Source organism: Clavelina lepadiformis, chromosome 8, assembly GCF_947623445.1.
Source record: "Clavelina lepadiformis chromosome 8, kaClaLepa1.1, whole genome shotgun sequence".
NCBI lineage: Eukaryota > Metazoa > Chordata > Ascidiacea > Aplousobranchia > Clavelinidae > Clavelina > Clavelina lepadiformis.
In genome coordinates this window covers 18797774-18824937 of record NC_135247.1, presented here as the reverse complement: position 1 = coordinate 18824937, position 27164 = coordinate 18797774, and the positions used below count along the sequence as shown (strand labels likewise).

Sequence of the window (27164 nt, the reverse complement as noted above, 5' to 3'; positions counted from 1 at the left end):
CATATTACCAAAACCAAACTGTCGATGACTTTAATAATTATTTATTTTGGGTTTTGAACGAAACGGTTACTGTTTTCAGAGTAGGCCTACAGAATAAAGCTGCATTCGATAGACTGTAAATTACAAACTGTTATTATACTCGACTGACAATATCAGGACTAACGCATTGAGCGCTAAAGTACGAGTGGTGTAATTTAAAAATGACCAAAATTGGGTAATGTATATTAAACATGGCCAAAATGTAGTATAGCGCTTGTTGTTAAACACACGAAATAGAACACGAATAACATTATAATATCATTAAATCTGCACGAGAATCCCGCAGGAATAAGGGCTAATTATGACAATTTGCACAGGCACAGTTTGAGATTCGCTTTGACACTTTAGTTAGAAATTAAAATGTCCAAATATTTTAATTTTTGATTCTTTACACGTTACAGTTTTCGCATTCCAGCGTTTTAAAACTTTGGCACAAACAATTTTAATCCACCTTAATTCACATAAATAACTTTTAAAAACTATGATTTAACTCAACTGCAATCAGCTGACTCTTTTTTCTCCTGCGTATGACGTATGACAAAGGCGCAGATAACCAAGCTCTGAAGTGAACTTTGAACGAAGGCGTGAGTGCTTGCAAAATGGCACACACTATGCTGGCAAGCGTGGTATAAAACGGGTTAAATACACTGTACGGTAATTACGTTTCAGACTTTTTTCCCGTAATTTTTTTGTAATATACTGTTTTACTTAAGAATACTGCTGTTGTGAGTATGAAGAAAGTGGAAAGGTAAGTACGTTAGCCTACTTAGTTGTGTACGGTACTCGACTTTCTTAACTTTAAAACTATGAATGGTGTGACGTCTAGTAACTTGATATAAGGCTAAATGAATAAAATTAAAATATTTTCACAATTTTTCTACCTGCAGTTATCATAATGTGTGTTGAGATTTAGGCTATTTAGGATGTTCGCGATTAGGCCTATGTTGCAAAGCCACTAGGCCTAGTTTATATCTACTTGCCAGCTGGAAACTAAGTAACTCATTACCTAGCCTAATCCCGACAATACGTTTTATTTTTTTGTACATCATAACTTTATTGGGATATTGTGTTACCGCCAATATTGAAAAGTTAAGGGTGCATTAGTGGTCACATAGCCATCGTGCAGGTGAAAACTTGTTGCTCTTTTCATGGTTGTGTGCGCGCGCCCTTACTTCGTCGGTACAATGTAGATAGTTTTTGTCCGTTGTCTTATTTTGTTCGTGATCATCAACATTTTAGTGTAGATGTTGGCTGGTATGGTTGACATTTTCAGCACCCTTGGAAGTGGGGAAAAAGCGTTCGGCGATTAAATGCACAGGCCTATATTGAAATTCGATTTCACAAAGAGAAAAATGAAGCTCGACGTTTTAGTGATGGCATTTTATTAAAACCTTAATTGCGTTTTCTCTTAGTGGCCGCAACTAGGCGCCTATGTCTGAAAATAGGAAACCTTGATCAATATACTGTTTGTTTACCGTTTCTCCTGTTTACGTAACTCAGCCCTCGGTTCGTTAAACATAGTGATCGGTAAATTCTGGGAGACGTTGACCCGAGGCGTATTGATAGCGGGTTTTAATGGCTCTGTCATCTACGCCGATAACTATTGTATGGCCCCGTGTTGCGAAATCAGACGTTTCCTATCAAAATGCTGGACTGCGATTGGTCCATTTTGTAGGTGTCGGTTCTCGCATGTCTGAAAACAACCAATAGCGTTTTTGTTTGGCAATTTTGTGGGATGTTACGACAAAAAAACCGGTTTCATGGTGTTTGATGAATGGGCAAAGTTCTTTTTGTCTCCCATAAAAGTTCACGATTAACCATTGCACGACATAGAAGGGGCGTCCATTCAACAACCAATCGTATGAGTTCCTGTATGTCTTGTTTTCCGTGCTAACGACATCGCAGAAGTGCGGTAATTTAGCCAACTTACTGCGAATGCTTAAATTTTTTTGTGTGCTACAAGTGTTTTCCATATCTTGTCTGGTTATTTTCCTTTGGCGTTATTCACTATTTCTTGTTATACTATGCTGTAACAAGGTCAGTTCCTTTTTTGTCCCAACGGTCAACATGGTAAGTGGACAACACGAGTAGCCCATGTGAAATGTTGACATCCATGTCTGCTTCAAATCACTTCAACCATCGACGAAAACGACATTACGCTTGCCATCAGTCCTTGCGCATCGACCGTTTCCTTCAATTAAATCAGTATCGAGGCGATCGAAAATATCTTGTTCTGAGTAATGTTATTACTGTAACGAGCAAAAAATATTCATATAAGTAAGACAACCACGTCACTTCCCAATTTCGTTGCAATTGGCTACATTTGAAACATATTTTACGTCACAGAGGCGTTATTAAGGGGCGTGTGAAGGAGGTGTGGTGTGAGTCCGCGATTTTTTAAAAAGAGACAAAAACTCAGAGTTACCGATATAAATAACAACGTAGACGTCTTTGGTTGCGTTGTACTCTCATGCAGCGCTGTGTTTGCATGATTAATGCCTACGTAGCGATGGGAAGCTATAGAAAGCAGACCTGCGTTATAGTCTTAGCAACGCTGGTAAGTTAGGTTGTTACGCTAGCCACATACCTTCTGTATACAGTGGAAGATTGAGTTAACTTTTATCCGATGGCGATGTAACAAACAGTGAGAACGCGTGCAGCGAAGCGGTTGAAATAATGAACTCGATTTGCTTCGTGACCCCGTTTAACTTCGTTGCGTCACTGAAGAAAGAAACGACGTTTGTTGACGTTGGCTTAGCGACAACATTGCTTTATATCTGTGGCATACTGCAGTGTAAAGATGGGAGCCATGAGCATATGATAGTTGTCAGTGAGTTGTTTCGTATTCAACCAAATTCGGTAGCACAAGTTCAGGGCCGCTTTAGTCAGATAAGTCAACCCAGTCTGCACCACTAAAAATAAGTTTGACTTGTAACCTCGTTTGCAAGATAATTTGCCTGCGCGTTTTGAGAACTGGGTCCATAGGTCGCAGCATTTTGTTTTACAATTATGTAACTTTCGGCCATTGCGTAAATTACATGCACGTCATTGCTTGCGCTGCTGGTGTTATTAAGGGTCATCGAATGTCTCTGAATGACAACAGGATGAAACTCTGTGTTTACTTTTCTTGCCAACGCGCTGCTTGTTTATATTTTTGACTCGAATGTTGGTTTGGTTTGTAGGTTAATTTCGCGTCGAAAGCGCGATGTATGGAATCCATCTACGACATGCTAAGCTTTGCTTTTGCTTCACTAAACTGTTGCAATAATCAAAGCAATGTACTCTGTGCAAGGACTAGTGTTAAATGTGAAACAATAAAAACCGAATATATCTGCATTTACTGTTGTTACTGCAACAATCTGGTCCTACAAAGTTCAACCCAAGTTATATTATTTTTGTTTGGATTATTAATTCAAGCATTCTTGGGTTAATCGCAACTTGATACCACAGCGACGTTCAATCGGATATGTTTTGTAACTTGCTCATTGTTTAAGAACTTCCTCTTGCGAGGTCATAATAGCATCGCGTGAGATTAGGCATTATGTTAGAAGCGCACGTATGTAAATGTACAACAGCCATAGACGGGGTTAAGTTTTTATGCCCTCGTGAATTGTTTCGTTTTAAGCGGGGAGGTAAAATGTACATTGCGAGCTGGATAAAAATAAATCTGAAATAAACCTGAGACAATGAAATGCCGTCATATCTCTTTCATAGTAAGGGGAAATTACCGGAGACGTCGTCCCTGGGAAGAAAATTAAATGTCGAAAGAAAAGAAAAATATTGTGATTTGCTTTGTTTAAAATATTTTGCATATTACCGAAAGTTGCGACACATTTCTTTGTTTCCGATATCTTTTAAATAGTTTGTCCGCTTTATTTCATCACAATCGCCTTGAACAACTTGACATAACGGTTGCCAGATAGGAGCAGATTTGAACTCAGAATAATCCATTGTTGGTGAAAGGGTTTGCATCGAATTTGAAGGTTGTTACGACACAAACAACGACGACGCTTGTTTGTGTTATAACAATTTAACTGTAAATTTTAGACAACGATTTTCTACGCTGTCTGGGAAAATTTCCAGATTAATTAAAGGCCGTCTCGGGAAACGTTTCGCGAAGGTTTAAAATAAACTTACAATGCAAAAGCTGAACATAAATTAGCGATTCACCGATGGCTTCGTGCAGAGCAAAGACTCAATGTAACTTATCAGTAATTTATTTATAACTTAACGCACGCGAACACGGTGATTAAGAACTAGCAGAGAAGTCACTTAGTTAAGAATTCTTCAGCCGTGCAAGGCGAGAACACTGCAAGTTAGACAAGATCTTAATGAAGTGAGCGGCCTTGGTTGCTATGTACCTAGTGGCAGGGGTGACCTTCATTCATGCACAAAGTGTTAGCCACAATCTGAGCAAATGTCTTTGTCGTTTCTGAGTAGATCGTGGGAATTTTAACCAGAGCTGGTTTCTCCGCCGTGGTCGCTTGCATCTCGTTCCAACGATAGATGTCGCTGTTTTTTACTTTGGGTGATGCCAGCTGTCTGTCGGATTGGTGTAACGGAGTGACCTGGCCTTCCATACGCCACGTTTTTCGTATCGGCAAACATTCTGGTGTTGGCGTGGCTTGAGTGAGTGGCAGCGTTTCTACAAGAGGTATAGAGACCTTCTCATCCGGTCTACCCTCTTTCGCCGTCATAATTGGCATTGTTGCGTAGGGCGATTGATGAGTCATACTTGCAAACATATTGCTTCTGTATGGCGTTGGGGTGAGTGTTACCATCCGCATGTTGGCGCTCCGTTGCACTTCGTGCTTTTGCCTGGTAATCTTGAGAAGTTGTTCTATACCAACCGTGGAAACGGAAGAAGTCAGTCTATCATGAGTGCGCTGCGCTTCCGGGATTTTGGGAAGTGGCGTAAAGTAGCTTGGGGGTGCAGAGTGATTTGAAACTTCTGTAAACATGTAAGGCCTTCAGACATAGATCGCTTATCAGTTTTCAAGCCCTGAAAGGCTAAGGTGATTTCTCTGCTGATAAGATTTATAGATACTGGCGGAAACAGTCTTAAAGATATTCATGCACATTCAGTTTGCAACACAACAGCATATATGGACAATTATTTGGTACACCATTGCATTGGTGCCTCCGCCAAGGAGATGACGTTTTTATGCGCGTTAGTTAGTCTGTCTGTTGGCAGCATTACTGAAAACCTATCACTCGATTCTGGTCAGAATTTCAGGACGGTGCGGTCATGATACAAGACTGATAAAGCTTTGTGCTAAATAAACCAATGTATTGTTGGATTATAAAACGTATGGTTTAGACTTTAGACAATTAATTTAAACCAGAATTATATGTGGCCGCTCAATACGAGCCACACAAAGTGAACACAAAGAAGAGGGTTATTGTGGTGATATTAACCTTCTCATCTGTCGATTCTGTTTTGTGCTTACTCAACCAACAGCGTTATTGGGTTATGCGAACTTTGTTCATAGGCTGCGCAAAGAGACGAAACGGAGAATTATAAGCAACCTTGTCTAGCTGATGGACTGGAAACGCGGTGGTTGAGGTTCATTTGTTTATTTTGAAACTGGTGTGCATCAGATTCTGTGATTGTTGGGTTAGGTTGAGGTTATGGGGTTATATCAAACGGTTAAAGTTACTGACAGAAACTGAATGCAAGCCTTAAACAAGATAAAATAGGAACGGTTTGTGACGAAATAATGTTGCATTTGCTGACAACACCGACTGAAGGTTTCTTTCCTGACTTGGCGGAGGCACGAATATGCATTCTATGGCGTTCATGCGCTTTTCAAATTTTATAATGGAAAGCATTCTGACGGGCTTACGTGTTCGTAAAGAAATCTTGGGTAGAATTTGCGTTGGTTGCAAGAACTTTTCTGTTTTCGTCTCAACAGATCCCACGAACGTCCCAGGGTCTCTCGGATAGAGCTTCAAGATGGGGTTGGATCTGCGGCACAAAAAAATAACTGAAATATGTTTTTTGTCCCCAAGAACGCAGCCTGCAGTGTGTAGCTTGTAACGCAATGTCGAAATTATACTCAGCTAATCTTTTCTACCGCTTCTTGCAAAACATAACGTACATTTATTTGACATTTTGATTCCTACTTTACAATGACTAGTTGCGCGCATTCGGCCAATGCGGCAATCGTAACCAGATGTACGTCTGTGTAATAACTACGTAGAACGGCGAAGCGTAAAACCGCAATCACACTATTTACGTCATACTTCTACCACGTATGACGATAAAACTGTTAAGGTTGAACCTACTTTAAGAAATTCTTCGGGAATGGAAAGGGCGCGTAGTTGAATGAAGGAAAAACGTCGACGGCCTCGCTGTGAGAGTTGTCATCATCAGCAAGCACATGTTTAATAATGTCTTTTTCCAGTTGGTCAAAATCTAGCAACTTCTATGCCGCGGAAATAGAAAAACAGTATTACATGATATGGGATAATATTGGGAGCCAAACGGGCTGGATAGCTACAACAGTTTCCTCTATATTTGATGTCATACCTTTCCTGCATCTTCATCGCTTAATGTACGGCTTCTTTTCACGATCCTGTTGCCAGTAAATTCCTTGGGCCATCCACATTCATCCGAAGTAAGGTCCTGGTCACGCTCGAATGACCAAAGCCTCGACGTAGTCACCGAACTTGGGAACGCGCATGACGTCATTTTTTCTGAACTGAAAGTTTTCCAAAACTTTTGAGCTAAATTCCCTTTCTACCGGCCCAATTATGCTCAAAAGTGAATAATTTTTTTTAACTGTGCTATGGTTGGTAACGGTTGGCATAGTACCTTTAATTTGTAGTGTCTTTGTGACGCAACATGGCAAATTGTTTCGTCACATAAGATTTACACAAAAGCTTATTGCTGCTCCAAGATTTGGTTGATTTTAGTTTTGATGAATGTAAATGCAAGTGTAGGGTCTTACGTGAGTTTGTTTGTTTCTTGTCATTGTGAAAACTATAAGATTGCCGCCCGGATGTGACGACTAGTTAAGGTTAAAGGTGAATGAGCGATGGAGCAGTAAGTTAGATTCAGCGTCAGGTGGCACTGGTCCCAGAAAAGATTTAAAAACTCAGTTTATTGTAAATTTTGTTTCAAAATTTCTGATATTTGCTTTGAATATTTGCTTATTTTTATTTTCATGGTCATATAATTCTTGTTTTACAGGGCGGCTACCGACATTAACCAAAACTTTTCTGGAATGAAGCCAAGTTCGGAAGAAAATCAGGATTTATATTGTCATAATCAATCTTCAGTCAATCAAGAAAGTCACAATAGACAATCCTTTTCAATCAAAAATTTTCTTAACAATTTTAAGTCTTCGAACTGTTTGCAATCACAGAGTGACAAAAAAGTTACCAAGGACATGTGGCCCTTTTATTTTTCCTAATTGTCAACATAACCATACGACCGTTATCTTTACACAACAAAGACTTGCTAAGACATCAGTATACTCAGGAAGGAACAAATTTTGCACAATTTAACCGTTGAAAAAAAACGCTATGGTTCATTCCGACACAAAAGACGGCAAAGAATTGACAGTTCCATTGAAACTACTAAGTGCTGGCCTGGCTGGATGCACAGCTGATATTTTCACTTTCCCATTGGACACCGCCAAAGTTTGGCTGCAGGTAATTCCCCTAATCTGCTTGCTTTTCTTTGTCAAATTATGAACAGATTTCAAAAAATGACGTCACTTCATCGTTTTGTTTGTAGGAAAAGGCGTTCTGTGACAAAATAAATAGCGACATCATATTCTACTTTTTCAGGTCAGAGGCGAAGGCGAAAATACGTCGTCATCGAAGTCGGGAGCGATTATTAGCAGCAAGCAGACCCCCGTCATACAACGCACGGTGCGTTCTGCGAACGCCGAACCTTTATTGACCAAAAACAAGATTCCGGCATCGGAAACCCGATTCAACGCCCCCAAGACAACCCAAGCGGGAGCCATAAAGATGTCAAACGTGTATAAAGGACTTCCCTTATCTCTGAAGGGGGAAAAGATTCCCAAACTCAAGGGATCCGCGGCGAAGCATTATCCACGTCTCGTTCAACCTTCGCTTAAACGACTTGGAGCACAGATACGCACCGGCTCAAATTTGGCATCGGTGGCGGAGATCGGACGTTCCAAACCCGGCATGTTTAAGACAATCTTCCGGGGTGTCCAGGCTAACGGGTTTCTCAGTTTGTACGGTGGTCTAGCTGCAGGTCTGCAGAGACAAGTCGCTTTCTGCGCGGTGAGGTTTGGACTCTATGATTCAGTCAAGGGATTCTACCAAGATCTTTTTCCAGGTAAGACGTCGTTACAATTATTATAACGGTCGTTATTTGCACCGTTTTGCTGTATCACTCCGTACGTTTTACCATACAGAATATAGTAACTGTGTATAAAGTATAACAACTTCGTGGCTTTAATAGAAAACATCTATCCACAGGTAGCGGGGAAGGCAAGCAGATACCTCAGCGTATCATGGCAGGCACCACTACCGCTGTGATAGCCGTGAGCTTTTTCCAACCAACTGAAGTGGTTAAGATAAGAATGCAGGCCCAGACCACCAAGCCGAAAGAGGAAAGAATGTACAAGAACTGTAGGAGCGCCTACAGGTGAAATAGTGCAGGAAATCGATTTAAATTTACTTTTTTGGATCAACAACTTCGTGCTTTTAATAGAGCTTTTATATCATATCGAAACAATGCATACTAAACTGACAACAACAACACACGGCACAGTTTCATCTATATCACAAGGATCGTAAACCAGGCAAATTTAAGCACAAACACGAAACAATGTATACCTTCTGTTCAGATCGATTTTCCAAGCTGGAATCACTGAAGCGTGGAAGGGCCTCAGCACCAACGCTTTACGACTCGGCGTGGTCAACGTGTCTGAACTGGTCACCTACGACGTTGTGAAGGAACTAATCCTCGATTACAAGTTGCTCAATGACAACCCGGGCTGTCATTTCACGTCGGCCTTCATTGCGGGTTGGTTGCGTTCCTATTTTCTGTCTTTTTTGAAAAGCATTTAACTCTGTCCGCTTCATCTTGGAATCTAATACATGAGGATGGTTTTATTCCTTGCTTAAGTAGGAAGTAGTTGATAATAACACAACTGATGGAGAAAGACTCATAGTTTAGGCTGAGATGATCTTTGTTGTTGTTGAGATGTTCTTCAAGAGATGATTCTCAGCATAACAGTTTTAACTAAAAACCGTGCCAGTATTTCTGAGTTGCCGTTTTTACATAGAAATCAATATCTATTTTTCAAAATTCTCCCCAGGATTTATTACGACCTTGGTCGCCTCGCCGGTAGATGTCGTCAAAACCCGATACATGAATTCGCAGCCAGGCGAGTACAAGGGTCCGCTAGAGTGCGCTGGAAAGCTGATGGTACGAGAAGGTTTCAGAGCATTTTACAAAGGGTAGGTCCTACACACAGATGCGTAGTAAATAATGCAGTATGAAATTTTTTGTATTAAAGAACTCCGAACACCGTCTAACGTTTACCTGGGTATAAAAGTATCCTTACATAGTTCATTTTTAATTCATCTTTTTGATTATGAAACATATTTTCTAAAAGTCTCGGTCTTTGCAGTTTTGTCCCGGCTTACCTTCGTCTCGGCTCCTGGAACATCGTCATGTTCGTATCATTGGAACAATACAAGATCGCCTTCAAGAAACTTCTGTAAAATTTCCCGCAGAAATGCAATTAAACACCCGACCTTTGTGGAGTACTCATTTATGTCAACTTCCGATGTTGACTACGATTTTTGATTTCTTTTCATTTTCAGATTTTTTTTGACCACGTGACCGGTGATTACGCCTGGTGGACATATTTTAGTTGTTAAATGTACATTTACTTCATATAATTCACAATCATCGTCATGTGTTATCACTTCTATGAAGTATTGTTACCTTTCTGTAAACGACAATTCTTCCAAGCACTAAGCTGTATCTCCCATCACACAAAGCTCTGGAAACACTATTGCCGATCATTTCCACTATGTTCGCTTCGTTTATGGGTAGTATCTACCTTGAGCACATACCGTAGGACAATGCCATGTAAATAAATGGTCGTGCAAACTATTTCTTTGCTGTGAGGGAGCTTTAATAAGCAGCATATTGTTTGTTATATTGTTTGTTTTTGATTGCGGTGTACGTGTTTGAATTTTAGTGGCTGGTTGGACAAGTTTGCGTTCGCATGGTTTTGCCGATTGCAGAACTTTAAGTGATTGCAAGTCTTAAACTGGGTGTGTAGGTTTATCTGAATGCGAAAGTGCAATGTTGATGTGGACGACAAAGTTGCGATTTTAACGATCGTCCTTTCTCTTTAAAGCACTTAACTGCGCGACTTTTCTTTTCCGTGCAACTCAACGTTTCAATTTTTACGAACCCTATGACGTCGGCACGTGTTCACTCATGCATACAATGTCGTTCATTTCGACATTTCTCACCTGTTTCGGGAAAGATGCGATTTTATCAAAATCCTTCTCGTGGTTCGTCACAATGAGAGAATTTTGGTCAATAAAAGAGATTTTATAACGATGCTTGTGAGTGGGTGTTTGCTTTTAGAAATTTCTCCCTACCAAGTTTAGTAACACATTTAGCTATGTTGTTCTATATATCAACCTTTTCCGATAAATAATACTGTCGTATTAGCATGAGAATGCTTAACGCATGACCCGGTGACGCCAAAGAAACCACAAACAACAATTTTGTAAGGTTTCCTGCAGGTTTAAATTCATTAATTTACCCGGTGGATTAATTTTACTTTGTGAGGTTTCATAAGTGACCTGACCACAAAAGATGCGATTGAAAGAAATAATTTGCGTACATTATAACTACTGTATGAGATATATTCAATGATTTCAAATAACTCTATAGCTTCACTAATAATATTTCATTTGTTAAACTTTGTAATTATAGAAAAATTATAAAGATCATATATACGTCCTGTCGCGTAATCTTCCAAGTTTTTTATTAATTCAAACAAGTAAGATATTCCAGACGCATGCTGATGTGATTGTGCCAGCCTTGAACCAACAACCAGAAGTGTTTGGCTACAACTGGTGTTGGAAAGAAGTTTGCCACTTTGGTTTCCGCATCCCTATTCGCTTGAAAAGTCTATGAATGCAAACATATTTGTCTGGAGTAGGTCATGGATGAATAAAACAATAACACTTAATAAATATGCTTATGATCAAAAACAGTTTTCTTACAACATCTTTGCCGTAGCGTTGGAGTACTTGCAAAGCGCTTGTCGTATTTCCATACGCTATCTTGTATGACGTCACCCATTGTTGACTTTCAAGAGGTCTGCCTTGCGTCACAACTCCTGTGACGTAGGTTGGATATTGCAAGTCAACCCTGATCCATTGTCCGACATGAACTGCAATAAATGACGTGTTCAATGAACGAGAATAATTAATTAGCAAATCAGTAAATTTTGGAAGTTTTTTGATAAGTTGTGATGACATGACGTGAAATAGTGTAACGAAGACTTATGAATAATTCTATTTTTTCATTTTAGAAAATAAATGCCAATTATAGGCAAAACTTTGCGTTTTAATTTTGATAAAAAATCTCAAGAAAAACAAAGTTGTTGTTATTATGTTAAAGCTAGACCTGAAAAACATGAAACAGTTTTAAAGAAATAAAAGTTTAAAGGAAGGAACTCAACAACGTTATTTCCACATACGGTATTTAGAAGCCCAAGCACCATAAGATGATGCTTGCTTTACCGCATTTAATCTTGCTTGGTGCGGCTCGAATCCATTTCCCCAATATGAAACAGCAGCGATTTGATGATTTTTCACTCTTCCGTCCTCCAATCCGACTGTGCAAAATTTTCCTGGAAGAAAATGTATTTTCCACCGCTAAAACTATTCGAATTGTTTAATACGATGAAGTGTTTAACCTCCAGACTTTCTATTGCAACATATTTTTCAAAGAAAATGTGAATAAAAGTAATTTTTTTGTGAGAAAAAATATTTTATTACATATTTACAAAAAAAACCTTTCATTTGCTGCAGCCTGAGTTGCATAACTTCCATCTTCAACTCTTGCAACTCTTGGTCGTCATTGCGACGCACTTTGACTCCCTAAACAATTGCATCTAATGTTTTCTCAATGAACCTTTTTAGAGCAGTTTGAGTATTGTTAAGTTTTTGTGCTATGTGTACTATAGGTATACAAATTTATTCTGACAAATAGTGTTTGTTGTCCAAACATTCTTGTACAGCTAGATAGCAACCACAAATATTTTTAATTCTAAACAAATTCGAATGCATCAGTTAAAAATTAGGCTATACAACCTGGTTTTGGTTAAGTCTAAAAAGAATTGACTTACCACGGTGACTGAGAAAGTCAAATTCCAGAATGTTGAAACACACAAGAGCAACAGAAATGCTTTCATGTTTGTATAATATTTTTTACAGTAATTAGATTTAGCTTAATTAGACTTAAATTAATGAAAAGTTGTTCAAGTGATGACGTTTCTATCGCACGCAATTTAATTTTGACTAAGTGCAAGCGGTTAGACAACGTTTGAAAGTTTTTCAGTTCAGCTTAAATGTCTTCTAGCAAGTGAACAACCTCTTTTATAGCATCAGTGTTTGCAGGTGATTTTATCTTTCCTTAAAGTTTATTGCGTTATATTATGTTCGTAACTTTTCGTTGAATCTCCGTGTTTCAAAAAAAAGTTTCAACAGGGGATAACAAGCAAGTCTTACTTAACAGTTCGTGGCAAACAACTTCAATCACAAAGCGAATATAAAATTCCCTCATAACTTATTGTTTGTAAATTATCGTTGAATCCGCCCTCTATATAACAAGGTCGTAGCTATATTCGTTGTGGCAAATAAGACATTTCCTTTTATAATTTTTCTGGGATTTTGGCACATACCGTCTTTATTGCTATACTGTACTACATTTAACAACATATTTAACCGAATAAGTATTTTATATTACTGCCTCGGTTAACAATTTACCTTAACTGCAGCCTAGTCATTGCTGCAAATGTTTGTACATTGACCGATTCCCAAAACACGTTGGTCATTTATCGGTGTAATTAATGTTTTATTGCTTTAATTTTAAAAAAAGATAAAATACTGACGTACAAGACAAAAAGAGATTTTCCGAGTCCAAATATAAATCTAAGTTATACCAGTTTACCAAGTTGGAGCGTTTCACATTCTATCTGTTTCCAATTCCAATATTACGACCAGCAAAAACTTAGCTATGCAAACCTCACAAAAGTGAGCAAACAAAATTAAAACGAAATAGGCGATCATAAAAGAATAGTTCTGAATTGGCACAAAAGTTTTGTCTCTAAAAATACTGTAGAGTTCTGTTTATTCACCTGCTGAAGATATTTAACAAGCTTGTGAGGTTGATGACCTATTAGGTCAGGGTTGGGAAATTTTTCTTTAATTTTGAACAATTCCGCTTCGTTTCAAGCAAGGAAGCTTCATGGCCGCATCTTTAATAAAACGCATCAGTGAAGAGAAGGTCAATTGCCGAATACAACAGCAACGACGAAGCATCTCCCTTCTAAGAAATATTGAGACTAGTTTAGACATATAAAATTATCACAGCATATTCATTCTGCATTATTATGCGTGTGCCATGCGCTGACCTGCCGTCGCTTACACACAAGCAAAAGGCGTCATAATACGTCATGTACGTACGGTCTTAATACGTCATGTCCACGGCACAGCACCCTTTAATTAGTTATGGTTTAACATTGGCCACATGCGGTTATTACCTAATAATGTGTTACTGATTGTGGTAATAATCGCGTTGGGTTGTCGTTACCTGCCACTGATATTATATTGTATTGATTCGGGGTAATCCCGCCAGTGAAAGAGACTGACATTCTGGATATTGTTAACCTAGTGTATTTTTGGGCAATCGCGTTATTGAGGTGATTGTTAACTTGAAATTTAACCTAATTTATGCACTGTTGGTCATGTTCCTTGCTGTAATTGAAGTAATTAGACTTTAAGCTCTATTTACATTGAACAAATGAAAAATTGGGCAGTTCTGTGGTGAGTATTAAGGGAAAATCAAATACCGTTTATGGAAATATTTGTTAAAAAATGTCATTCTGTCAAACTTCAAAAATATTTTCGACTGCTTAAGTTATTTCATGAATTATAGTTACAATGCTAAAATATCCAAGTATTACGCAACTAGGATATTGAAGGTAGCGCTATGTCTGCTTGTCAGTAATAGAAAGTGGACAACATAAAGAAAATACATCTTTACAAGGAACTGATTTTATCTGGTAAACAGAAAAGTTCAATTTCATATTATAGTCTGGCTTCATGTTGTTTACCCTGATTTTGAATTTGCAGACAATTGTTTGGGATGATTGCAAACAAACAAACGTGAAGTGATTTTCTAACTTTACCAAAGCATTTGATGCTGTTTTGGGAGGTTTGAAAATAAAGAAATTAATGGATTAATTTTTCGACAAGCATTTACAGCTATTGTCATGTTATCTACGATTTCTCAAAGTAAATGTGAGTTCGATATTTTTTCAAAGTCGAAAGAAACAAAGAACATTTTGCTTATTTAATAATCCACCAATTTAACCTGTTTCAAAGTCTCAGCTCAGTGACCAAGACGAAACCAAACAAAGGCAGATGCTGTAGGACGACCTTGTCGTAAGCCCTGTTCGTCACAAGCTCAGTGCAAAGATGGAAAAACATGTCGCTGTGATCACGAATGTGGAATGTCTTGCATCAATATGCACAACAATACGTTTTATATAAATCTTTCATTAAACGAAAATATATTTTGCATTTCTTACACCCAGACGTTAAAGCACAGAACTCAATGAGAATTGTCTTGTATAGGCTGTTGCTGTTAATTTCGCTTTGAGAAACTCAGATAGAGTAAAGGACGATCATACTGATCCAAATATTCTATAAACAATATTTAAACGATCGCGTTTTGGCGTCAACAACTAGAGAGGCGCTAACATTACTTACGTTTAAAAAGAGCTAATGTTAAACACTGGCATGCGGCAGACCCTTATTTAAGTTTGAGGTACAATATTTCGTAAGTTTTACAGTAACTACTCACTACATCAATGCCATGGTCACTATACATTAAGCCATTAATAAATCATGGTTAAGATAGTTTTCAAATCTTATTAGATATTGGGCAGTTGCGAGATAAATTTAAGTATATTACATTGCAATGGAGTTTATAGTATCTCAACTATGGCATCTTACGCTTTTGCGACCATGATGGCAAAATTGACGGAAGACAAATTTGTTAAAATCTTGCTTCACCGCCAAACGTTTCCTGTTTTCTTTGCAGTCTATATAGTTATAATTATAGATTTAGACCAAATGCTTTAAATTTAACTTGCATTTGATTGGTTGCAAAGTTTCCAGCATCATGATGCATAACATATACGTAAAAACCTTAAACTGAAAAATAAATTAAAATAAACTATTATTGTTACTCTTGAATTTCAAACGTTAATTTCATCTTTCATTGTGTTAGTTTATAGACTATGTGTAATCATCGTGAGTGATTTAAAGCATGATGACATATTTTCACTGGTTTCCAATGTCACCTCATATTACTTTGCTCGTCTTATTCCATTATATTTCATCTTAACGCTTAACCACTAGTTTTGTAAACACTGCAAGCTTTGTAGTTGCTTTAGGACACATTACAGGCGAAACAAATTTATTTTATAAACAAAACGGTTTTCTTGTTGTTGCCGGTTCTTTGGCTCTGGTTTTAAAAAGATGTAAACTTAAAATCTTTTATTATAATATCAAATAACACGTGGGTACGCAACTATTTCAACCATTAATATATACGATTTCAGCTAAATAGAATGAACTAAGAACATTTATAATTATAAATTAGTGGATCCCATCTATTTCCGGGTGTACAGGTCAGAACAGGGTTGTTGTTCAAGGTCTGAAGTCTGTCTTCGCATCGCACTTGAAGTGTTGCTCCAATCTCATATTCAAATAGATGCCAGTCAACAATTTCTATGCCTGCTGGTATGGTAGGGCCAAAAATACGGCAACCTTTCGCTGTTGGAAATGGATGGTCATGTCAATTGTAGTTGAGATGAAAAATTTCCGGACTGATAACCTTTAATAACAGAGAACTTTAAATAACATTACCTTGACAAACTGGTGGTTGATGGTTCCATTCCAAGCTGTCCAAGCATCGCAAGAAACTTTCTCCTTGTAACGTAAAGCCGGTATCACATTCAAAACCTACAAGGGAGCCGGGACGACCGATTTCCGATCTGCTCGCCTGGTACATGGAACCATGTAAAGGCGCAACCAATAGAACACATTTCGTTGCCTCTGCAGAATCGAAGCAAATAAAATAATAGATAATAATAATACAATAATAATAATATAATAATAATAATAATATTATAATAATAATACAATAATAATACAATAATAATAATAATAATATAATAATAATAAAATAATAATAATAATAATAATAATAATAATAAATACAAATAATAATAATAATAACAATAAACTAAGCAGCGAATAAAATCAAAAAAAATGAGCAGGATTAAACATGGCTGGTTCGGTTTCTCATTATCACAATAATTCAGCTCCTTCACTATAGTGAGGGCAACACTCAGAAAATATACTGTGGATCAGTTAACGAGGTGCTGCATATTACATGATCGTTTTACCTCCTTATATACTACTATGATTTATCGATTTTAAAACCTGGTAAGTTATGGTAACGTAATTAATAATTATATGTTAATGAACGGCATGCGTGTACTAACAGGTGAAGCAGTAATGAGCAAGAAATTCTATTGCTTGATCGCTGTATGCAGGTGCAGACAATGAATGTGTATATGGCTGGCGTTTGCAGGTGTGCTTTGTCGTGAGCGAGTTATTTTGGGAACAATGTTTTCTTGGGATGTGATTAACAAATGGTGCTTGTCATTCAATAACTCTAACAGGACACCAAAATTGATACCAACGTAATCAGGTCCAGTTTTAATTCGAGCCAGATTAAATTACAACAAGTGCATCTTTATAAGCAAAAAATATAATTTTCATCTTACTGTTGCAAGATGGATAAGTTCCTTGCCATTCTCCTCTTGTGTCACAGTTGACAAAATTCTGTCTTTGGGAGAGTTCATAGCCTTCACAAGAGTCATCATAAACGTGTCTATCTGCTCTCACAAACGCCGGTAACTTAAAACAAATACCCCATTGTCTCACCCATTTCGCATTCGTAAAAGGCTCTGTCTCCGAATTCGTAAAACCCTTTGTCGGGAGCTGAACTTGTCACAGTAGCATGTGCAACGACTTTCGGAGCCCGACACTGTCTCCGTCTACAAAAGAAGAGCGGAGTGCTCCAACCATCTCTTTGACAAGATATCTCTGGATTACCGGATAACGTACGCCCTGGATAGACAAAGATTAGCACACTTCTGTACAGACATGAGTTGAGTTCATGCGATATACGTACGTAGCTGAGCCGTAACCAAGTCATTAAACTCGAGTCGAAAAACAAGTCAAGTCATTTACTTTTTAATACTTAAGTCAAGCCAAGTAGCTGAAGCTTAGAAAATAGTTTATCTTTTCCTGTATGACCGCACCAACTTGAAGTTAACTGTAGGTTAGGGTCAATCAACCAAAGATATTTGTGCAACGCTCTTATTAAACATACTTTAACCACGTCTATGTTGTATCGCTTACGCAAAAAATTCTGTTCATACTTGATATAAACATTGTTTTCACATTGTGTGATATCATTAGCAACAAATTTGCTTTTTTCGACACATTTTAGGAAATACTTGCTTAAACACTGCATATTAATGAAAGCTTTCCCCCAGCTTATTTACCGACAAATCATCTTTGATTAAAGATAAACTTGTTTTCGGCTTTGCCCCTGACTTCAAAATGTCCTGTGGTTTAAATTTAAACCTCATAAACCATACCGAAACGACAGCTATAAGTAACCGTCTCTCCAACGTTGTAAGCTCCTTTAGTTTCCTCCAAAAAAGATCCACCGAACCGAGGAGGTGAAGTACAACCGGCTAAAAATTATTTTAGATAAACAAAACTATAACACAATGCTGGCAGGGCAAAAAGCTATTTTAGTAAAACTCACTTCTCCTTTATTAATACTTTTGAACTAGTTCTTTTAACATCTTACAAGATATGAATGAAGCAATTTACGTCTTACGTTTGCACTCTGGCGGCGAACCGGTCCATTTCTTATCAGAACGACAAGTTCGTTTCTCGTTTCCATGAAGTATGTAACCTTCTCTGCAGCGGTAGTAGATGCTCTTGTTGTAAGTTCGTTCATCGCCGATAATTTCACCAAATCTGAGGTTTCCCAGAGCTTCACATTCTGTGTCTGCAGGAAAAGATTTGGCGCCTTTGTTGCTGCTAAAATTTGATTTTGAAAGCGCTCACCTTGACATCGTGGTGGTGGATCAGTGAATGTTCGGTCTCCTTGACAAGTAGCCTTGGCCTGACCAACCAAGCGATATCCTCGATCACAGGAATATGTTATGGTCTCATCCAATGCCACTCTGCTATACCTCGGAGGTTCAACAGAACCGAAGCTTGGAGCACTGGGTACGACGCATTCTATCTCTGTTCAGATTAAACAAGTTGATTTAACACAAAACGTAAATCCAAGTACCAACCTAAACGTACAATTTTTAATTATTACCTATAAGCCTATATACTAATATTTGCAAATTTCATACAAACAGTGCAGTATAAGCCGACAGTTAACCTATATGAAATGTGTAGGTATTCCAGGTATTCCCGCATAGCATTGACGTGTTTTTTGCCGAGTTAGACATGCGACGTTGTTTAGTTAAGACCAGTTTTAGACTTTGTCAGCTATAAAATGAAAATTACAAATCGAAGTTCATTATTTGCATCATGCACATTATCGCAAATTTGTTTGTTTATTTTATGTTGAAATACAATGGCAGTAATTGGAAAAGACAGGAAATTGCGTTTTTTCATTACTACTTCCTTATCACTGTATTGCAATTATGTGCAAACGCAGTTTTTACTTAGGTTTTGTGAAGAATCTGTGCTCAAATCCATTTAACATGTCTTACGGCCAATATTCATGTTTTCTTTTATGAATTGTAGCGAGATAAAAATTTGTAGAACTCTCCTCGAGTCCGTGCAAGCCAGTTGTGCGTGTGTGTGCGCGCAAGCGAGTTGTACATGTGTGCGTGCAAGCGAGCTTTCTTTAAAGTTACTTTTAGTTTCAGAAGATGTTATAGAAACAGTCATGTAGCTTAGGTGATGACTAATTTTTTCCTTGAAGCCCAATATTGATGACGCCGTTTGAGTGAAATATATCAGTTGGTAGATCCGGGAACTACTCCTAATGTGATCTTGTACAAACTATTTTACTTGTTGGTTCGTCAAGAACATAGAAGCCCCTGACTTAGTTGTTATGTTCAGCAACTGGCTATTGCTTTGTTAGAACCGTTAATAACATGCTACTTGAACACACTCTTGTCATGAAAATGAAGCAAGCATTTGTCTGTACGTGTTTATGCAATACAATAAAGAATTAAAAAGTTATTAATTTCGTAAATTAATCTTTTGTAAAACAATGCACGGTATTTACATTTAAAAATCTTAACAAAATAAACTAACTTTCTAATGCAAGCGTATATAGATGTTTCATTGTACTATTTTGTTAAGCATTAAATTATGTTGTAGACAAATGAATGGAATTAAAAAGCTTCTATAATCTATAACTTAAAGTAAAAGTTAAATTGCTACAAACATAATTCAAATATTTAGTTTTACGTCATATACCATCCATCGCGATATAAATGGACATGGTATATATTCCTTGTCAGGTGTGGATAAATATAAGAAAGTTCCTTGAATGGTAACTGCATAAATGCGCTTAAACGTAAATCTCGACGCAGCCAATCTTACCCAAGCAAGTTGGTGCTGTTCCCGTCCATTTCTTGTCGGATCTACATGTCCTGGTTCTTGTTCCTTTGAGAATGAATCCATCGTTGCAAGTGTAATAAACTGTATTGCCATAAGTTTTCTCGCCTTCGATTGTCCCATTGCTGAATGTATCCAAATCATCACAAGGAGCTTCTAATTAAGAGAAAAACGAATGGTTATTGTAAAGCCGAAAACGTGTAAAAAACTGGACCAATATAGTTTGGACTTTGCCAATAAGAAGTTTCGATTACCTGAAAACATAATGAATGTCCCGTTATAGGTTTTCTACTACAGTATAACTATTTGGTTTTCACCAATTTGTTACTTGGATTAATACAAGACATTCCACAAACGTCATCACAAACACATCTCTTCAGTGCTCCTTTACAGTCTGCATCATTCTCACAAGATTTCCTGCAAGTTCTTCCTTTCTCCACTTGGGAAGGATCAGCACGACAAAACGAATCAGGATGAACTAATTTCAGTAAATATTTAGAATAATTATTGTAAACGTTTGTTTTTATTTGGAAAATCAAATCTTTTCGACTAATGGGAACAGAACCTGATTTTTTTTGTTGTTGTATTTCAGTAATCCAGGACATTAGCGGAGCTACGCTTGTGTAGTATCTTACTTTAAAATCGATAATATTTTTTGGACAACGTTTAAACAATAAAGTTGATTTGGCATATTACTCACGAGCGCAGTTGATCAATCTTCCACTCCAGGTTCCTCCTCCTGTACATTTCCTCGTTAAATTTCCGGACTGAGGATAAAACCCGGCGTCACACCGGTAGTAAGCTCTTCGTTGAAATCCTTCCCCGTCATATTTGATTGAAGCGTGTGTGGATGGTGGGGCTTTCCCGCAATCGATGTCTTTGAAAAATAAGTTTTGAAATATAACACTTAGTCAATGAAAGTTACATAAAAATAAAGATAATGGATATTATTCTGTGTAAATATATGACCTGGGTTCACACAACTCCTACCACAATACCCATCACACACACAACTCATGTCTTCCGTGCAGTCTGAACTTGTCACACAATTTGTTCCGCATATCATGAGATTTTGCAAAACTTTTTCTTGATCAAACCTGTGGCAACTTCCTGAAATCAAAGTAACAAGTTTATGTGCAACGACTTTGTTGTATTGGAGATAATAGCAAATGGTTTAGTTACAGCAACATATCATAAAACGCTTCATTGTGACGCGTTTTGAACGACTTTATCTTTGATGTTTATTGACATTCACTTACGAGCACAAACCGCCAATCTAGTCCAACTTTTTCTTCCATGGCATAAGTTAAAATTTTGAGATCCTTCTAAACGGTAACCAGGCGCACACTCATACTCAGCCATGTCATCATACTGGTAAGGTGGCGACGGTTTCAATACGAGTGATCCGTTGGAGTGTCTTCGATAAACGCGAACTCTTGCCATATTTGGTGTCACCGATGGTAGACCGCATAAGTTATCTATAAATAGTGTTAAATATTATGTCAACTTTTGTTTTTATTTTTCAACTACATAACTCCATAACATTGCACGAAAACTTGTTAAATTGTTTCAAGGGAAAAAGTTAAAATTTCGCTGACCGTACATGCTCTACATGTTAAAATAATTTTGTTTTTATGACTTTACTGTAGGCACAATTTCATTCACTTTTACATTCCAGCTTTATCAGGAACACATTATAACTCACTCATATTGATGCAAGACATTCCACATTCATGATCACAGCGACATATTTTTCCATCTTTACACTGAGCTTGTGATGGACAGGGCTTACGACAAGGTCGTCCTACAGCATCTGCCTTTGTTTGGTTTCTTCTTGGACACTGAGCTGAGACTTTGAAACAAGAATCAAAAGTAGCACAATCAAAAATGGCTTCCACAAACAGATAGTTTTTTACTAATTTTAATATGTTTGACTAATATAATACCATATGAAATACTCGTTTACTTTGGTAAGTTGTTGAAAGCAAAACGATTACTGCACAAACTTGACAAAACTTGATCTCCATGTTTTCTGAAACTAAATTTTCTTTCTTTAACATTAAAGGAATCTTATAAGCGTATGTTTAATTGCCTGGAGCGATTTGAACGGGCGAACTCGCTGAAAAAATTTATCGCGGTTTCGTTTGAAAACTTTTTGTTGTGGTTTGCGCATTAACGATCCTGAAATAACTTTACGATTCCGTTTTGAGATTATAAGTTTCAGGAACCGTCGTAAAAAATTCCCTTTTGCACAATCACTTGAGGCTATATTTGAAGAAAGTCAACAAACGGTGCAAAGCAAATGTGGGATTTCGTCACCAAATACAAAGACTAAATATGAGTTCGTCAAATCAATTCTCTTTGAGGTCGAAGTTCTTTCACTGCGCTTAATACTAAGATTGTTTTTATTCTGTACAAAACTGACCAGTACGTATTTTGCGGCCTTTCATTTTGATACAACAAAGGTAAGACGGAATTTGAAGCTCGAACAATACGTGAAGATGATCTAAAGCGTGTAAGTTATCAACACATCGTTAATATGAGAGATTGGAAAAATAGTTTATCTGAGCTAATTTACATATTACACGCCGAACAAGAATGTTACCTGCAGCAAAGATTTTTGAAATGTTTAAAAAAAATTCTTTTCCTGTGCTACAGGTAAGCTGCCAATAATTTCGTTGAAAATCGCGGCCTGTATGATTAGACGACTGCGAGAAGTGTGGAACAAGTTGATAATAAAGTGATACGATTTAGGATGTTTATTGATGATCATGTGTTTTGAATTAACTCGTAGTAAGTTGTGACCTCACCCTCAGGCGCGTGTATTTCCAGTGACGTGTACACGCTTCTCTTCTAGAGTAATCAGCGCGTTTTAAAGCAATGGTATTTTCCATTATGCAACCAACAACAACACTGAGGTTTGTGTAAACTCTGTCAGTTATTCCAGCTTATGTTTGCAATTGAAGTACAACTAACCCTTCCTACCAGACTTGATACATTGTTTAACAGCCATAATTCCTCAAAGGTTCTCATCTTCAAAGCACTCCCACAACAAACATGCTGTACATAAAAGCTTGGTTTCTTTCTAATGAAACAAGTGATTAAAACTGCGCACCACAATCCAACCTACTTTCTCGCTCAACGTCAAAGTAGACTGACCGCACATGACCATACTCATTGCTGAGGGTCACGAAAGCTAAGGATATATCTGATCATTTGTGAAGCTTTTTACACTTCAGGTGTAGGCCTAAAGTGTAAACCGTAAAGTAAACGTAAACCGTAAACGCCTAAAGTGTAAAAACAACAACAACTGCTAAGTAATAAACACTGTGCTTGGTCAAACCTTTCACCAAATATATTTCATATTTCTTACAATTTTAATATACTGTACAGACGGCACGAAGCCATACCATGCCAGTGTACCAGGCTATAGCACACGAAGTCATTGAAAAAAATCATTTATTAGAAGAAGATCGTTTACCATTACAACGACACCATTGCTAACAGTCTTAAGTCATTACGACTAAACTAAACTATCATTACGACTAAACCACTCCCAACAGTCTTAAGTGTTTGAGGTTTTATAGACAACCACAAAGATATGCGGTAGAGCTGATAACACGTTCATACGCAGCTTGGTGGGTTGCTGCTCCACTTTCCAGTATTCTGACAAACTATCGTGGCTGGTCCCATCATATTATATCCAGCTTCGCATGAATACGTGATGCTGTCACCAGCCACATAAGTAAATCTGATCGACCCCACAATAGTGCGAGCAGGAACAACAACAAAGTAAAACGCACAAGGACAAGACTTGTCACATCTGTCCCATTCATCATCATACTCTGCAGTGAAGGAACACCAGTCAGTGAGACCAATTTTAGATTCAATACAAGACTTATAGGTTCTTCCTTTGTAGTCGAAAGGAAAATGACAATCCCCGGAGTCAGTGCATTGTCGTTCTAAACGTTTCAAAGTGTTTGTCAAAAAAGCAAAGAACAATTTGCAACTTACATGCAGCAATGATATGCCAAGTAATACTTTTACTAATCCACACACTCAGGAAACTCATTTGACCAAGTTCCGGAGCGTCGGCAATATATGGTTGGTTGTCCGATCATTGTATAGCCTTCATCACATGTAAATGAAACACTTCTGTCTGCGGGGACTTTTTCCCCAGCAGATCTTGACAAGGTTCCGTGAGCCGGTGTTTGAGGAACAATACATCGACTCTCTGCACAGGTTTAAGTATTACAGCAGAATATGAAAGCCTTTTGACAACACAGGTTTCTTATAAGTAGGCTACCTTCACAGACTGGGGTGGGTCGATTCCAATTCCCGCTCCTCAGACATGTTGCTTTCAACGTCCCATGTAGCTGATTTTTCATGAAGTAACCTGGATCGCATGAGTAAGTAATTGTCCCATCCAATAACACTCTGTTGCCCGATGACGGTGAAACGGATCCATCGGTTGGCGCAGGAGGCACCAAGCAATCAAGGCCTGAGAATGCATTTATTCAAGCTACATAGATTCCTTATGAAAACTATGATGTTACATATCAGTACTTCTTATGCATGATTTGAATGTTGCTTACGTATTGAGCAATCCTTTCCTTCGTATCCGTGCCCGCAAAAACAAGTGTAATCATCTATCCTGTTGATACAAGTTCCTCCGTTTTGATAAGAATCCGGAATACTACATTCGTCACCTATAAAAAAGGAATGAAAATATTTTTATAATGCTTGATTGTTCATGCAGTTTTTTTTTCAATTTTGTTTTTGTCGAAGGGGCATAAATACTGTACAATGACAACATACCAAATGATAAAAATGATAAAAACGATAAAAACTGATAAAAATGATAAAAATGAAATGATAAAAACTCTGCTGCCGAAGAAAAAGTCGTCCCCTTCCGTAATAACCATTGTTTATTTCGCTGGGCGATTTACAATTTACTTTGGAGCAAAGGTACCTTGGTTCCGTCCAACCATCTGATGTGCAGGTTATGTTGGGATTTCCGGATAAAATAAAACCTGTTTTAACGTCATGTGAGAAAGGTGTGTGTGCATGTGTGTGTGTCCACAATTCGTAAATATTTCACCGAAGCCTTTTTGCATTAACTCTGACAATCTACATTTACTATGGGCTATGCATTAGACTTCAAGTCAAAGACGCAGGGCTTACGCCACTACAATTTATCACTTGAAGGCTGCGTTTTGAAACTTTACAGCAAACACACTTACCAAAGCGGAAGCTGTAAGTGACAACATCTCCAGTTTCATAAACGTCTTTGCTTGTTTCTGGATATGAGCTTGACGTGCGCATGGGAGTCGAACAAACAGCTGATGACACATAACCGATGCAGAGAATTGAAATTAAAGTTATTGATTTACTCTGCAACTACTGTGGAACTGCAGATAAAATAAATTCTTACTTGCTCAGTGGTTTCATTTACCTTTGCAGTACGGTGCTGAACCCGTCCATTTCTTGTCGGATCGGCAAGTTCTCTTACTGCTGCCGACTAAAACATATCCATCATTGCATGTGTAGATGACCTCATTTCCATAGGCTCTTTCTCCTTCTATTACGGCGTTTTCGACAGGTTCGAGAGCTTCGCATGGGGCGTCTTAAACAAACCATATTTGATCGTAACATCTAAGGTATGATGATATTTGCAACAAATCTAATGGCAGACGAGTATTGCGTTCATGCACATAAAAGACGATGACGTTTCCAAGTATTCGTTTGTTGGAGTATATTGTTTTGCAAAGTATATTGTTTGCCAGTTGTCACCACGAAGTCGTGTTTCTAGGTTGCTTCATTTCGAAGCAAAAACACTTCGTTTTGTGCCAAGGCAGCTTAACGAAGAGTGCCAGTAAAAGGAATGGTATCGTCTTAATTGCGTATTATGTCTTACTTGGGTTATAGCAAGACTTTCCACAAACATCATCGCACAGGCATTGTTTCGAAGAACTTCTGCAGTCAGAGTTTGTGTCGCAAAACTTTCTGCAATTTCTACCCTCTTCAAGAAGTGATAAATTGCGCACGCATGTTTCTTGTCCGGTCGAAAGCAATACTGCAAAACGAGACATGCAATTAGTTTAAGGTTCTTGTTGCCGGAAACTTGATAAGTAATACGCTTCTTAAGCACTTTATTTTTCAAAATCAGTTGGAAAGCGAGACTACTGATACGGTTTTGATCAGAACGTTAAGATATCAACTAACTATACTGTCAACAGCAATCCCAATATTATCAATATTCCAAACCGGTTTGTATACATAAACGTCAAAAACTATTGTAAGAGTTGTTTATCTTGGTAACGGAACGTGAACAGAAAAACACTTTTCTGCAATCTTCCCATCTTCAACAATTAGCCAACAATTAGCTTGAATTATCTCTAACTTGTGACACTGTCTGTTCCTGGCTGGTGTTTTCTGTAAATTTTAATGAATTAGTTGGTAGCAATAACATTAAATTGATTACATTTATCACTTGTCGAACGTGTCTACGTCAATAATATTTCATCTTTGTAGCCTGTAAACTTTATTCTACAGAGTAACCGACTGTTGCTGTATAATATGCTTCAGGCGTAAATGACTCTTTGTGAATGGCCGTGCGTTGGCTTTAAAGTGCATCACAAGTGAAGATACCGAGATTGCAGTGATAATAAACCCTGCTGCCGAAAAAGAAATTGTCCCCTTCCCAATAACCATTTTTTATGCCTTTAGGCGACTTGCAGTCAGGAAAATAGGTGACAAAAAAGTTGCGATTTTAAGGATTGTCCTTTCTCGTTAAAGTACTTAACTGCGCGACTTTTCTTTTCCGTACAACTCAACGTTTGATTTTTTACTAACCCTATGACGTCGGCACGTGTTCACTCATGCGTACAATGCCATTTATTTCGACATTTCTCACCTGCTTTGAGAAAGATGCGATCTTATCGAAATTCTTCTCTTGGTTCCGTCATAATGAGAGACTTTTGGTCAAAAAAAGAGATTTTATAACGATGCTTGTGAGTGGGTATTTTGCTTTAAGAAGTTTCTCCCTACCGAGTTTGGTAACACATATAGCTATGTTGTTCTATATATCAACCTTTCCCCCATAAGTAATACTGTCGTATCAG

General features: G+C 37.8%; 5 protein-coding genes across 10 annotated transcripts; 1 reads left to right on the top strand and 4 right to left on the bottom strand.

Moving 5' to 3' along the window:
* The first annotated feature begins 631 nt into the window (after nt 1–631).
* Nucleotides 632–10613, top strand: LOC143468516 (putative mitochondrial transporter UCP3). Of its 2 annotated transcripts, none has more exons than XM_076965789.1 (7): nt 632–787; nt 7235–7698; nt 7837–8359; nt 8503–8671; nt 8874–9052; nt 9348–9489; nt 9663–10613. In XM_076965789.1, exons 2-7 carry the CDS (start codon nt 7570–7572, stop codon nt 9754–9756), a joined length of 1236 nt encoding a protein of 411 aa, XP_076821904.1. In that variant the 5' UTR covers nt 632–787; nt 7235–7569; the 3' UTR covers nt 9757–10613. The 2 variants fall into 2 exon arrangements, with proteins under 2 accessions (XP_076821904.1, XP_076821905.1); XM_076965790.1 differs by lacking the exon at nt 632–787 and adding an exon at nt 6826–7087.
* LOC143468526 (uncharacterized) lies at nt 4250–6861 on the bottom strand. Its single transcript, XM_076965805.1, has 4 exons — nt 6572–6861; nt 6328–6467; nt 5886–6007; nt 4250–4990 (listed from the first exon to the last, which is right to left on the bottom strand). The coding sequence occupies exons 1-4, from the start codon at nt 6731–6733 to the stop codon at nt 4401–4403; spliced, it is 1014 nt and encodes a 337-aa protein (XP_076821920.1). The 5' UTR covers nt 6734–6861; the 3' UTR covers nt 4250–4400.
* Nucleotides 10614–11015: 402 nt separating the features above from the next.
* Nucleotides 11016–12628, bottom strand: LOC143468547 (retinoschisin-like). Its single transcript, XM_076965848.1, has 5 exons — nt 12417–12628; nt 12084–12168; nt 11766–11918; nt 11287–11456; nt 11016–11191 (listed from the first exon to the last, which is right to left on the bottom strand). The coding sequence occupies exons 1-5, from the start codon at nt 12480–12482 to the stop codon at nt 11048–11050; spliced, it is 618 nt and encodes a 205-aa protein (XP_076821963.1). The 5' UTR covers nt 12483–12628; the 3' UTR covers nt 11016–11047.
* Nucleotides 12629–15840: 3212 nt separating this feature from the next.
* On the bottom strand, nt 15841–23241 carry LOC143468492 (protein lev-9-like). Of its 3 annotated transcripts, none has more exons than XM_076965751.1 (14): nt 22851–23241; nt 21746–21892; nt 21300–21518; nt 21010–21150; nt 20741–20917; nt 20369–20518; nt 20026–20196; nt 18517–18699; nt 18284–18457; nt 18036–18134; nt 17314–17499; nt 17154–17234; nt 16228–16416; nt 15841–16134 (listed from the first exon to the last, which is right to left on the bottom strand). In XM_076965751.1, the coding sequence occupies exons 2-14, from the start codon at nt 21762–21764 to the stop codon at nt 15935–15937; spliced, it is 1989 nt and encodes a 662-aa protein (XP_076821866.1). In that variant the 5' UTR covers nt 21765–21892; nt 22851–23241; the 3' UTR covers nt 15841–15934. The 3 variants fall into 3 exon arrangements, with proteins under 3 accessions (XP_076821866.1, XP_076821864.1, XP_076821865.1); XM_076965749.1 differs by lacking the exon at nt 22851–23241 and adding an exon at nt 22007–22834; XM_076965750.1 differs by lacking the exon at nt 22851–23241 and adding an exon at nt 22007–22834 and having other exon boundaries at nt 21031–21150.
* A 241-nt stretch (nt 23242–23482) lies between these two features.
* LOC143468530 (protein lev-9-like) lies at nt 23483–26500 on the bottom strand. 3 transcript variants are annotated; one of them, XM_076965810.1, is made up of 7 exons: nt 25958–26500; nt 25496–25666; nt 25284–25382; nt 24636–24749; nt 24347–24541; nt 24100–24274; nt 23483–24002 (listed from the first exon to the last, which is right to left on the bottom strand). In XM_076965810.1, the coding sequence occupies exons 1-7, from the start codon at nt 26130–26132 to the stop codon at nt 23987–23989; spliced, it is 945 nt and encodes a 314-aa protein (XP_076821925.1). In that variant the 5' UTR covers nt 26133–26500; the 3' UTR covers nt 23483–23986. The 3 variants fall into 3 exon arrangements, with proteins under 3 accessions (XP_076821925.1, XP_076821927.1, XP_076821926.1); XM_076965812.1 differs by having other exon boundaries at nt 23483–23885; nt 24055–24274; nt 25958–26499; XM_076965811.1 differs by having other exon boundaries at nt 24082–24274; nt 25958–26497.
* Between the last annotated feature and the right edge of the window lie 664 nt (nt 26501–27164).

Coding starts and splice junctions, on each gene's coding strand:
- LOC143468547 (XM_076965848.1), bottom strand. CDS start 12,482: ATGAAAGCATTTCTGTTGCTCTTGTGTGTTTCAACATTCTGGAATTTG. Junction 11,919..12,083: donor CAGGCTGCAGCAAATGAAAG/GTTTTTTTTGTA, acceptor ATTTTCTTCCAG/GAAAATTTTGCACAGTCGGA. Junction 11,457..11,765: donor TGCTTGGGCTTCTAAATACC/GTATGTGGAAAT, acceptor CATTTATTGCAG/TTCATGTCGGACAATGGATC.
- LOC143468530 (XM_076965810.1), bottom strand. CDS start 26,132: ATGTCTCGTTTTGCAGTATTGCTTTCGACCGGACAAGAAACATGCGTG. Junction 24,750..25,283: donor CACTTACAGCTTCCGCTTTG/GTAAGTGTGTTT, acceptor CCTTTTTTATAG/GTGACGAATGTAGTATTCCG. Junction 24,275..24,346: donor ACCCACCCCAGTCTGTGAAG/GTAGCCTACTTA, acceptor AAACCTGTGCAG/AGAGTCGATGTATTGTTCCT.
- LOC143468516 (XM_076965789.1), top strand. CDS start 7,570: ATGGTTCATTCCGACACAAAAGACGGCAAAGAATTGACAGTTCCATTG. Junction 7,699..7,836: donor CCGCCAAAGTTTGGCTGCAG/GTAATTCCCCTA, acceptor CTACTTTTTCAG/GTCAGAGGCGAAGGCGAAAA. Junction 8,672..8,873: donor AACTGTAGGAGCGCCTACAG/GTGAAATAGTGC, acceptor CCTTCTGTTCAG/ATCGATTTTCCAAGCTGGAA.
- LOC143468492 (XM_076965749.1), bottom strand. CDS start 22,100: ATGTTAAAGAAAGAAAATTTAGTTTCAGAAAACATGGAGATCAAGTTT. Junction 20,918..21,009: donor TAGGAGTTGTGTGAACCCAG/GTCATATATTTA, acceptor TATTTTTCAAAG/ACATCGATTGCGGGAAAGCC. Junction 17,235..17,313: donor CTTTTACGAATGCGAAATGG/GTGAGACAATGG, acceptor ACTCTTGTGAAG/GCTATGAACTCTCCCAAAGA.
- LOC143468526 (XM_076965805.1), bottom strand. CDS start 6,733: ATGACGTCATGCGCGTTCCCAAGTTCGGTGACTACGTCGAGGCTTTGG. Junction 6,468..6,571: donor GCGATGAAGATGCAGGAAAG/GTATGACATCAA, acceptor TCCGCGGCATAG/AAGTTGCTAGATTTTGACCA. Junction 4,991..5,885: donor CAAGATTTCTTTACGAACAC/GTAAGCCCGTCA, acceptor ACATGTTTACAG/AAGTTTCAAATCACTCTGCA.